A 13107-nucleotide genomic window follows, 5' to 3' on the forward strand; every position below is an offset into this window, starting at 1 on the left:
CACCATCTTGAAGAGGGCCATTTTCTCTTTCCAACGAGCCCTCACTCAGCCCCTAACTCCCTTCCATTATGGAGATATTAATTTTTGAAAATAACATATCTCAAAATTGACCAAAGTCTGCTAGCCGACTCATGTAGGCTCACTAAAACATAACATGCCCATTCAATAGATGTGTCCCTTAAATTATGGCAAACAACTGTATATATGAACCTATTTGTATTTGGATAATTATAAAAATTCAGTTCAAAATTGTGGTGAAGAATACAGATCTTAGAGATGAAGATTAGTTCACATTTCGTGAACTAAAGAACAGAACTAGCCACCTTAAAGCACAGATTGCGGGCTGTTCTATGATGAATTGCAGACTATTTTTATGGTGGATTACATATTGTTTTAGGGTGGTTGAAGATTGTTTTGCAGACTTTTCCAGTCATCATCTCCAAGCTGCGGAAAGGGTCCCCAAACTTGACTGCGGGCTAAGTTATTGACCCTTAGACTGGTACATTAGTTGTGAACTGAAGTCTTAACCTTTTTTTGCTATGGTGTATCTATAAGTCTGCTACATACTTGACTATGACAGAGTTATTATCTTGGGACAATGTTCGTATGGTGGTCTGAGCAACAGTGCCTCTCCCTACATGTAGACATAAGTACTGTGCCTCTCTTACTGTGAAGATAGTGCAATGAAGACATCGTACAATTCAGTGCTTGAGTGGAGATGATGATCTAATGAAGTAACCCAGTGATACTATGCTTGGAAAACATAACATTGGGTGTTGTGATCTCAATGGAGCCTAGATCAGTAGGCATTACAGTGTCGGTGTAGCCCATAATTGTTGGTATTGCATTATTGGTGAAGCTGTGGTGAAGTATTGGTGCAGCATGGTGCAAGAATATTGTTGCTGAATAGATAGTGCAGAATTGGTGAGCTGTGGTGAAGAAGTGTTGGTGAAGTACTGGTGTAGCGTGGTGTAAGAATATTGTTGCTGAATAGATGGTGCAGAATTGGTGAGCTGTGGTGAACAAGTGTTGGTGAAGTAGTGGTGCAGCATGGTGCAAGAATATTGTTGCAAAATAGATGGTGGAGTATGATGCAGATTGGGTGATGAAGAATGGTGCAGTGGAGCATGCTTAGTGCAGCATAGTGAAGAGACCTTGAAGACATCTTGAAGCACCCATTGAAGATCTTGTGGAGAAATCTCTTGTTGGGAAACACAATGTGAAGACTCCCTTAAAAAGTTCTTGAAGACGCCCTTGAAGAGGCTTAGAGCAAGTGCAGAACTTGGACTGCCTTTTGTATACACCTTGAAGATCTTGAAGATAATGTTGAAGACCATGATGCATTAGCCATCATGAGGTAGCTTGGAGATCATTGGTTGGGTACCATGAAGGACAATGGAGACACCTTCATGTGAAGAGAGCAAGGTTTTCATTAATGACATAATGTGAAGACTATAGTGAAGCTGAAGATTGATAGGGCTCGGTGAAGAAGACCATTGAGAACCATGAAGTATAACCAAACATATCTTGATGAAGTAAAGCTAAGGGTTGGAGCCCAAGAGGTTAGAGCCTCAACGAGACAAGGTTGGTGCCTGTACCAGAGATAGGGTTGGAGCCCTAGAGGTTGGTGCCTCAAACTGATAAAGGTTGGAGTCTTGAGAAGTCCAAGTTGGTGCTTGGCAAAATACAGGTTGGAGCCTAGGAGATTGAAGATAGTTGTCTTCATCTAGGGTTGGAGCCCTACACAAATATTGTACTTGATTTATTGAGATTAATAAAAGTATTTATTTTTATTGTTCATTTGGTGTTCTAATTATAAGTGATCTAACTGGTAAAAATAACAATTGAAAAGAAATATTGATTCACCCCCCCTAGTATTTCCAACAAATGCTTCTCACTGTTAGGATCAAACCTTAGCATGCTGTCCCAAACAAGTATGACAATCATCAATAAATCATGCAACAAGCCAAATATGTTCTTATCCAATTATTAACAATGACTTATCAATGTGCTAGACAACTTATAAATGATTTTAGGGAACTTAAATGAATCTTATATCATTGTTAATGCAATGTTCAGATAGTTGTAAGTTAAACAATGAGGAGAATAAGGGTTTTGAGGGGTAAATAGCTTGATAACTAGAAGCCTTGTCCAAAATATCTCCAATTGAGAGTCTACCTACAACCACAAAAATATGACCAATATCTTTGCAAATAACAAGTTTTAGCTTAGAAATTTTAATGACATCCAAATCAAAAATGAAAGGAGCGCAAATGAGACAAGGAGAAGGCAAGGACTAGGGCAGAAAATCCTATTAGGCCCGTGGCTAACGCAACAGAGGCCACTACGGCCTGCCGTCAAGGGTAAAGAGGCCTTAGATGTTAGGTCCCTATAATACTAGTGATTACCCCATTACTATTGTAGTTGTATCCCTTATTAATATTGTTGTACCCCTATTGTCCCCATATTGTTATTATTGTGCCCCATAGAATCCCTCTATTGTTATTTTTGTGTCTTTATATTATTATTGTTAGGTCGGCTGGGTTATATTGTGACTCCTTAGACTCCTATATATAGAAAGGAGGTTTTATCATTTGAATCATCAAGGAATCATTCATTTGTGTAATGTAAAGGAGGTTGCCCCCTCGAAGAGGCTGAATTCTAAGGCGTTGATCTATCTTTTCTATCTTTTTGTGAGCTAGTTCCATAACATTTGGTATCAGAGCTTTTGGATTCTAGGGTTTTGCTGCTCCAAATAGGTCATCGTGGTATTTTCGCTATAACTTTTTTCTGCGACGTTTCAGAAGCAAAAAAAAAAACCTATTTGAGACAAAATCACACTGAACCTCGGGTCCAAATTTCAGAGCTTTTCACGCTATACTTAAGGAGATATGATCTGAGGAAGTTGGTCTTTTTGCAGACTCCTGAATTACACTCCAAACAGGTGACCTAGGGAAAATCGTCATAACATTCTCTTTGAATATCGGATTGAAATTTCGTAAGAAGGTATAGGAAGAGGACGGACTGTAGTTTCTTGTATATATTTTTAAGAGCCAAAGGGCGAAATAGGGACACATGGCACGTCGTACAAGTTCGTTCTACTGAACTAGTCTATAATCAGGTCACTGTGGGAGATTTGGCATAACTCTTCCTTGGAGAATCCAATTTGGATAAGACTGGTGGCATTGGAAAGAGGACACAGAGGGCTACTGCAGGTCATAATTTCAAAACTAGATGATCTGAAATTACAGAGATATATCAGAGGCAATATCGAGCTCCTACAAAGTGAAAAAAGGTGTGCAAATTTTTTTAAATTCTTGCTTAAGCTTGGTTTGAAAAATCATTTTGAAGGAATTCAAAGGGCATAGTAGAGCATTATTATCGGTAACTGATGCCACGAGGAAAGAAAATGCAAACACCTAGTAAGCACCCTGAAAGCTCTAGCATGACTCATGAAGAAGAGGAAAAAATGCTACATGATATATGAAAATTACAAGACCAAGTGCAACAAATGTCACTCTCACAAAAGCTAACAGAAGCTAAGATAAATGGTGTGGAAGCTAAGATGAATGACATGGAAGCTAAGATGGACAATTTGAAGATAGATTTGAACACAAATTTGAAGACAGGCATAGTAGATTTGAAGATAGATTTGACAAATTTTCTACAAGAAATACTTACTAATGGTGAAAGGGTAGTAAAGGAAACTCATGATGCGAACAAAGTAAATGTTAATTATGATTTCATAGACTCTAATGTTGGATTGAAGACCCACCATATTCCAAAAATCAATATGAGGAAGTTTGATGGCAAGGATCCCGCAACATGGATATTACAGATGGAGCAATTTTTTGATCTCAATAATGTGCAAAACACACAAAAGGTACGTATTGCAACTTTATATTTGGAACCAAATCAGTTTGTATGGTATCAATGGCTTTGCTCTCGTAAACAAATTATCACTTGGGCAATTTTTAACCAATTGATAAGTCTCAAACAAAAGGGTTCAATAATGGAGCACATTGAGGAGTTCCAAAAATTGAACACAAGGGTAAAAAAATATTCCAGAGGAGCATAGGATTGATGTGTTCATAGGGACTTTAAAGGATAATATCGAACATGATGTTCGCCTTTGGGAACCTGATTCATTAGAGAAGGCATTCAGGTTAGCAAGAAAAATGGAAAGCAAAATTATGGCAACCAGGAAGCATACCACTCACATCTATAAAGATGGAAGTGTTGTTGCCCCTAGTCTTCCACAACCTATAAGGTTGACAGCACAACAATTTGAAGAAAAAAGAGCAAAAGGGCTTTGTTACAGTGGTGATAGCAAATACACTAAAGGTCATAAGTGTGCTGAGAAGAAATTATTCTACATAGATTGTGAAGAGGAAGAAGAAAATGAGCAAGAAAGGTCAAAAGAAGAGGATATACTCCAGGAACAAAGCCTAGATAAAGAAGAAATGAAACCGACCATATCTTCCATTGGCTGGAATTACCACTCCTCAAACCATCAATATAGAAGGACAAATCAAGAAGAAAAAGGTAATAGTGTTGATTGATTCAGGAAGTACACACAATTTATTCATTGTAAAGTAGCAAAAGAATTGAATTGGTTCCTATATCCAACACCAGAGTGTCAAGTGATGGTTGCAAATGGAGGAACAATAAATTTCTCTGGAAAGTGCCAGAATATCAAGCTATCCATGGGAGATTATGTATTGACTAGCCTAATGCTTTCCATTCCAATGGGAGGTGTTGATGTTGTACTAGGAGTCCAATGGCTACAATCCTTGGGTACAATAGCTTTTAATTTTCAAGAACTTTTCATGAAATTTTTTGTGGACGGAAAGGAAGTTGAATTAAGGGGTATTGCAGGGAAACCGGGAAAGATAATCAGCTCTAACAGTATGACAAAGCTTCTAAAAAAGGAACAAAGAGGTGTAATTGCACAATTATGTTCGCTAGATGTTTCCACATCGAAATCATCTATTTCTCCAGATCTCCAAAAAGTCTTGGACAATCATTCCAAGGTATTTGAGACTCCCAAAGGTCTCCCACCTATTCGTGATCATGATCATGCTATTCATCTGATTCCAGGAAGTGTTCCTCCAAACATCAGGCCGTACAGATATCCATATGCCCAAAAGAGTGAAATTGAACGTATGGTTGCAAAAATGCTAGAGGCTAGTATAATTCAACCTAGTCAAAGTTCTTTCTCTGCTCCACTAGTATTGGTGCACAAGAAGGATGGATCATGGCGCATGTGTCCGAATTATAGGGAGCTCAACAAGCTCACTATTAAAGATAAGTTTCCCATTCCTGTCATTGATGAATTACTGAATGAATTGCATGGATCAATTTACTTCACCAAGTTGGATCTTCGTTCAGGATATCATCAAATCAGAATGAAAACTGAAGACATTTCGAAAACAACATTTAGAACTCATGAGGGTCATTATGAATTTTTGGTCATGCTTTTTGGCCTTACCAATGCACCTTCTACATTTCAAGGTTTGATGAATTCCATTTTCAAACCCTCCCTTAGAAAATTTGTGTTAGTATTTTTTGATGATATACTAATATACAACATGTCTTGGAAGGATCATGTTGAACATGTTGACAGGGTGCTACAACTATTTGAGGAGAAACAATTATATGCAAAAAGTTCCAAATGTTTCTTTGGAGTGCAAGAGGTGGAATATTTGGGTCATACTGTATCTCATGAAGGAGTTAAGGTAGACCTTAGCAAAATTAAAGCCATTAGGGAATGGAAAATCCCCACATCCATAAGGCATCTGCGAGGATTTCTTGGGTTGATAGGGTATTATCACAAGTTTGTTAAGAATTATGGGAGAATAGCAATAGCTCTAACAACATTATTGAAGAAAGATTCATTTTCATGGACTCCAGAAGCAATAAAGGCCTTCAAACATCTTAAAGAGGCAATGTGCCAAGCACCGGTCTTAGCTACACCACACTTCACAAAAACCTTTGTTGTGGAATGTGATGCTTCAGGAAATGGAATTGGTGCTATTTTAATGCAAGATGAAAGACCCATTGCTTTTGAAAGTCGTCCAATCAAGGGAAAGTTTTTACACAAAGCTATTTATGAGAAGGAAATATTGGCAATACTACATGCACTTAATACATGGCGACCTTACCTAATGGGAAGACACTTCAAGGTAAAAACAGATCATGATAGCCTTAAATACTTTTTAGAACAAAGATTATCCTTTGAAGAGCAACAAAAGTGGGTCACAAAGATGTTAGGTTATGACTTTGAAATCATCTATAAAAAAGGGAAGCAAAATGTGGTGGCAGATGCATTCTCAAGAAAGGATGAGGATGTGGAAGCATTATTGTGCGCCATTTCTATTATCCAACCAGATTGGATAAACGAAACAAGGGAGGAATGGAAGAATGATGAAGAAGTGTGGGAATTTATTCAAAAGTTACAACAAGATTCTAGTACATCTGATACATTTAGCTGACAAAATGATTCGTTATGGTACAAAGATCGCTTATACCTCTGTAAGAATTCTCAACTCAAGCAAAAGATTTTTATGGAATTGCACACTTCTCCCTTAGGAGGGCACTTAGGATTTTTAAAAACTTACCACAGGGTTAAGAAGGAATTTTTTTGGGATGGTCTTAAATCGGATATTCAAAAGTTTGTGGCAGAATGTTTGGTTTGCCAACAAAATAAAGTTGAAACAATTAAGACCTCAGGTCTATTACAACCTTTATCCATTCCAAGCCAACGTTGGAAGGAGGTTTCAATGGATTTTATCACAAGTTTACCCAAGTCTGAGGGAAAGAGTGTCATGGTGGTAGTTGACAGACTTACCAAGTATGCACACTTTTGTGCATTATCACATCCATTTAAAGCCAGTACAGTTTCTACTGCATTTATGGAAACAATTCAAAAGCTACATGGAAACCTAAAGATTATTGTGAGTGACAGAGATCCCATTTTCATTGGAAATTTTTGGATAGAATTATTTTCTTGTCTCGGTACTCAGTTAGCTCATAGCTTATCTTATCATCCTCAATCTGATGGGCAAACTGAGATAGTAAATAAATGTTTCGAAGGATATCTTCGTTGCTTTGTATCTGATAAACAGAGACAATGGGTCAAATGGTTACCTCTGGCTGAATGGTGGTATAACATGTCCTTCCATACAGCAACAAAAATGACCCCATTTATAGCACTTTATGGATATCAACCACCATCCATCACATCATATTTAAAAGAAAATTCTAAGGTTCAAGCAGTAGAACATCACATCGAGCATCAACAACAAGTCCTCCAACTCTTAAAGAATAACCTCGTGTTGGCGCAAAATAGAATGAAACAACAGGCAGATCAACATCGCAGCGAAAGAAGTTTTGATGTAGGTGATTGGGTATTCCTACGGCTACAACCATATAAACAAATGTCCCTCAAACAAGCTAAGAAGGATAATAAATTATCACCAATGTATTATGGTCCGTACAAGGTGTTGCAAAAGATTGGTGCTATGGCATACAAATTGGAGCTTCCTACAGCTTCTCGAGTGCACCTAGTTTTCCATGTTTCATGTTTAAAGAGGTTATAGGCGACAAGCTCCCAGTTCAAACAATATTGCCAGAACTTGACGAGGAAGGAAAAATTATATTGGAACCAGAAGCAGTCACAGAAACAAGAACTCGACAGCTACGAAATCGATCAATTTTGGAGTATCTCATCAAGTGGAAGAACTTGTCCGCTAAAGATTCCACATGGGAGGATGAGAATTTTATACAGAAGCATCCAGAACTACTCAAGCGTTGAGGACAACACTTTTTTGAAGGAGAGGGGCATGTTAGGTCCCTATAATACGAGTGATTACCCCATTACTATTGTAGTTGTATCCCTTATTAATATTTTTGTGCCCCATAGAATCCATCTATTTTTATTTTTGTGCCTTTATATTATTATTGTTAGGTCGACTGGGTTATATTGTGACTCCTTAGACTTCTATATATAGAAAGGAGGTTTTGTCATTTGAATCATCAAGGAATCATTCATTTGTGTAATGTAAAGGAGGTTGCCCCCTCGAAGAGGCTGAATTCTAAGGTGTTGATCTATCCTTTCTATCTTTTTGTGAGCTGGTTTCATAACATTAGAGGCCTGCACAAGCCCTAAAGGATTGCAACCAAGGGAAGACAATCCCTTGGGGACTGTGACAAGGTGAGGGAGGAGGGATAAGGGAAACCGAGGGAGTAAAAGGGGATAGGAGGCTACGACAGAGGAGGAGGGCAACATGGGAGGAGTAGGGCTGATTGAGGAGGGGATGAGGCCACTAAGGCCTGCGGCCAGGCCTAAGAGGCCTAGAAATGCCTACGACAGGGGATAAAGGGCTCATGACGAGGCCTAGGAAGCCAAATTATGTCTGCAGTCAAGGGTCAGATGCCCTTAGGGCTTGACAGCAGGGGGTTAGAGGTAGAAATAGGCCAGTGGCTCACTAAAGGAGGAAGAAGAGGCATCAACTAGGGCTGGAAGGGATCACGATGGGCTTAGGAGGCCTAGAAAAATATCAAACCTTGCAAAAACGAATGATTGCTTTAGATCTTCAATAATCACCCAAATCACTACGAATTTGATAAATGTTGGCCTTGCAAATTAAATGGAGACTAGATCGTACCCTCAAGGGCCTAGATCTAATTAAAAACTCCATCATCTCTTCATAAATAGTTTGAATCTCACCTTCACAAATGAAAATAAGATTTCCCAAAAAAAGCAATATATACAAAATTTAAAATAAAACCCAAAACTCCAGTTATTTCAAAACAACGGTTAGAAAAAAATCAATTCTACAAAATTATATGCAAAAAATTATTTACAAGATATATACAAGTCTACAATGTTTGTAAATAAAATATTTTTGAGAAAATTAATTTTTCAAATAATGACAATGGATCAATGTATTTTCAAAAATTAGGGTATCAACCAAAGTCTTAGTGAAGTAAGAAAATCACATAAATTTCCCGGAGCCCAAACAAGGTCAACCCATGCCCACAGTCTATAAACTTGGAACCCATGGGCTAGTGTACCTGCAAATCTCTATAATATTTCTTCAAACAAATTTGTTAGACATAGTGAATCACATCACGTAACACAGATCCAAAATCTACCAATAGAATTTTCTTATCATCAACAAATGAATAACAAGCTTATGTAAAAATTAAGCACAACATAGGATTAACCATAACTAGCACGTACCACAGATCAATGAGACAAGGACACCATGAAATGAACCCCTAAATATTTTATTATGATATTCAGACATTTCCAACAGATCAATTAATCAATACCAGCGTTACAAAATTTACACTGACCAAAGATATCCAAATAGAAGCAAAATGACAGCTAGTTGACTTGTTCCCCATCAAAATAATCTCGACCATTGATAAATATTTGATCATCTTTTAATCTCTTCCTTCGAAAATATTTATTTTTGAGGGATTTTTTAATTTCTCTTAAAAACCATTTTTTATTAATCTAAAAATTAATATTTTGGATTAATTTCCTGAAGAATTTGACTTTGACTTAACCACCAAGGTCCAAGGGTTCAATTTTTCTTAAAAAAATCCATTTTTTCCTTGGTGGGGGACCTCGAAAAATTGACTTTTTTTTGACCCACAATTTTTTTGGTCATTTTCCACTTGGAGAAATTATTTTTTCTAAAATTAATTTTTTGCCACTAAATTAATTAATTTTCCGGCTTAGGATTTAATTTTATTTTTGCTAGAAAAATTAATTAATTGACACAAGAGGGGATTAATTATTTTTTCCACCCTTTAGCCATGGTGTCTGATTATGAGGGACAATGCACTAAAATATTGTTTACATTAGATATTACAAATTCAAACCTCAAAAGGGGAATACCCATTCGTTATAGACCCTCGTAATATTTACCAAATTCTACAATACAATATGATCTAGTAGACAAAGTGATATGTAATAAAATAATCTAGTCAAATAATTTAAATTATTCCCAAACCACTTTTACAAAGACTAGATATAACACTAGGACTCACTTAAGACCTTGCCAATGAATTCCACCCTAGCTTTGGGGTTTAAGCTGGAGGAGAAAACTCTGTCGATTATCTGTGTTTAGAAACACACATAATGCAGTGAGACGAAAAATCTCCTAGGATGAAATTCGTCGCTAAAACCATAGGCTTACCTAGGTTGTTACAAAATTAAATTGTCGTACTAGCATCATTTACATTTACAATTTGCATAAATTTGGTTTACAATGATATAAGAACTAGTTGGCTGTTGATTCTGAACTTTGAAAAATTTTGTACAATTGCTTGCTTGGACTTGTGACAAACTAGGTGCAATGGGTTGCTGGAAGGACCAAAATTTTGAGGTTGCTGAGGGTGGAAATTTTGGATTGTAGCTCGACCGAAATTCTGAAGTTGTTGGGGGTCAAAATTCTGGATTGTTGTTGGGCTAAAGCTGCTAGACAAGAAGAGACTTCTGGAGTTTGCTGAATCATCTTGAAAGGCTGAATGGGTGGAGAGGAAGGTATTTTGGGTCTAGGGTCTTGGTCTATCTCAATTTTATTTACTAGTGGAAGAGGTGGACTGCGTTTCCCTTATAGAAGGGTTTTAGCCCTCGCCGAGTGCCTACATCTGGTGTCATTGATCTTCATGTTTTGTTTCGATGATTGCTTGATGAAACTAAGATAAAAGAAGAATATAAAAGAAGATAATAAAACTATAAGAATATCACTAGTAATTATTAATATAAGAAAATCTTTCTGCCTTTCTGATTTTCTAATAGATTGGTGTCTCTTGTAGGTTGTTGCCTACAAATTGATGTAAGGATAGGTTGGGCCTATAATATCTTTCATATAAAGAAGATTTTGGTTTCCATGCATATCTTGTGTTACATGTTCAATTTATAAGATTGATCCTTCATAGTGTTTTGATTGTTTAAATAAGTAGAAAATTGTATTATACTAATTCACACTCCCCCACGCCCCCCTACCCCCCAAGTATAAGTGTGAATCCAACAGATCTTGCCATGGAGCTTTCCCATTAGATTGTTTCCTATAGAGTTGATCCTCTTGAGAAGAACTATCTCTTCAAAGACCTTGAGAGGGATGGATTAGAGGTAACCATGAAGTAACTCAAGAATGAGAAAATCCTAGCACCTAACATAATTCTGGTAGTCTTTACAAGCAATGGTGGCATGTGGTGGGCCCTCCTTACTTGAAAATGTGCCAAGAAGCTAGAAAAAAAGGGGGTATGGGGGAATCGGTTAATGTCAGGCTCATAAAGCTTATCCATAAAGGTGTTAAAATAAAGTTGGTGGGTGAAGAGTGCCGAATCACTCTATGGAATGAACCAATTGAAAACGTTGCAAATGACACCTCATATCATAATATTTGAGGCACCCACTTAAAACCATCATGTATGTCCTTTATAATCTATTGATTTGACCAAAATAATCACTTTCTTTTCATTATGTGATTGCCAATAAATGGAGAGGAAGGTACCATATGTGGAGTGCACAACCAGATGTACATTTTAAGATGAGTTTATTAGGTTCAACAACAACAAAAGGAAGTCTTTGTAAATTCCTTTGAAGTTCACCCTTATAGGCTGAAGAGAAAGAAGGGCACTAATGTCTTAAAAAATAAATCTACATTGTGCCACCTTTTGTTTCAAAACAAAGGAAGGAAGAGAATGCTAGCCTTAAAGAAGGATCTAAACCCTAAGAAAAAACCCCTAAAACTCTTATAAAAAGTGCATCAACCTTGGAGGAGGGTTGAAACCCTAGGAAATAGTAGAAACCATGTGCTTGTTTGAAGGAGGGTTTAGACCTCAGGAAAAACACTAGCACACCCAAAAAATAGATGATTGAGATTAACCCTATAAAAGAGATGATCAAGGTTAAACCCTAGGAATCCCTAGTAAAGGGATGATTCAAAAACCTTAGTTGCACATTCATTATGAATTCTTAAGATATGTCACTAGCCAAAAATATTTAGATAAACCATGGAATCACCAAAATATTTAGACCAACAATAGAATTAAGAAGGAGAGATTTATAAGAAATAGTATAAGATTCGAATGGAACCAACAAATAGAGAGAAGAATAAACAAGCATTAAATAAACTAAATCAACTAATATGAAGGAACAATCCAAAAAAACTAGCAATAATCTAAGGAATGCAACCCTAAGTTATTCCTAACAATCATAAGGGCCTCAATAACAAGAAAAGTAATAGTTAACCATTGAAACATTATAAATCCTCACATTTCAAAGTTGATAAGTGATGCATGATGAAGAGTGTCTTGAGGGTGTGACTAAAGTATCTAAGAGCTTATTTCAAAAATAGTAATCCCTCTTGTTTTTCTTTTGAATGGCTTGTAGCATGGTCCTCTTTAAATATTTCATACATTTTTTGACTCATAAGAAGAAGTTTTACTTGGTTATATTAAAACAAGTGTCTAAAGTTTTGGAGAATGTTCTTATATATATTCATGGTAATTTCCCGTGATATTTTCTTATTACTTATCTCCTAAGTTGCATGAGCTTCCATGACAAGGGGACATGGGCATGTTCATGCATATATATATATATATATATATATATATATATATATATATATATATATATATATATATATGCATGAACATGCCCATGTATATATATATATATATATATATATAATTGTTCCCTATTTGTTTCCATATATATATATATATATATAAAATCAAAAATCAAATAAAAGAACTGAAGATGCTTTCGAATTATTCAAAATTAATCTTACCTTCTGCTAATTAGGTCACAAAACATGGTTGTTTTGGTCCTTGTTAGGGAAAATAAGCCATGGGATGCCCAAAGTCCCCATTTTTATCTAGAGACATCTCAAACATCCTCAATTCATCCCATGTTTGGAAAAGGGACTCCTTGCGGGTGCTGGGGATGTCTCCTTTCCCATTTGGGCCACCCCATTCATCTCCACTTGTCTTAAAGATAGGGTAACTCATAAGATGAGTCCAACTGTGGCAAGGATACATATCATTTTCATATCTAGTTTTGTCATTAAAGGTAAGAAA

At 36.6% G+C, this 13107-nt stretch overlaps 1 protein-coding gene across 2 annotated transcripts in view; it reads left to right on the forward strand.

Moving 5' to 3' along the window:
• Positions 1-13107, forward strand: part of LOC149246539 (uncharacterized) — a 161853-nt gene that overhangs the window by 147506 nt on the left and 1240 nt on the right. Inside the window, exon 7 of one of the 2 annotated variants that reach the window (XM_089457961.1) lies at positions 10369-10542. The exons of the other annotated variant lie outside the window; for it this stretch is intronic. Coding sequence (XP_089314087.1) covers positions 10369-10527 — 159 coding nt within the window. The 3' untranslated portion in view covers positions 10528-10542. Of the gene's footprint in view, positions 1-10368; positions 10543-13107 lie in introns of those variants that run through there. 2 annotated transcript variants of the gene reach the window in all.

This window comes from Pinus tabuliformis, chromosome 7, assembly GCF_031772625.1.
Source record: "Pinus tabuliformis cultivar Carrire ecotype Pingquan chromosome 7, CPIR1, whole genome shotgun sequence".
Lineage (NCBI taxonomy): Eukaryota > Viridiplantae > Streptophyta > Pinopsida > Pinales > Pinaceae > Pinus > Pinus tabuliformis.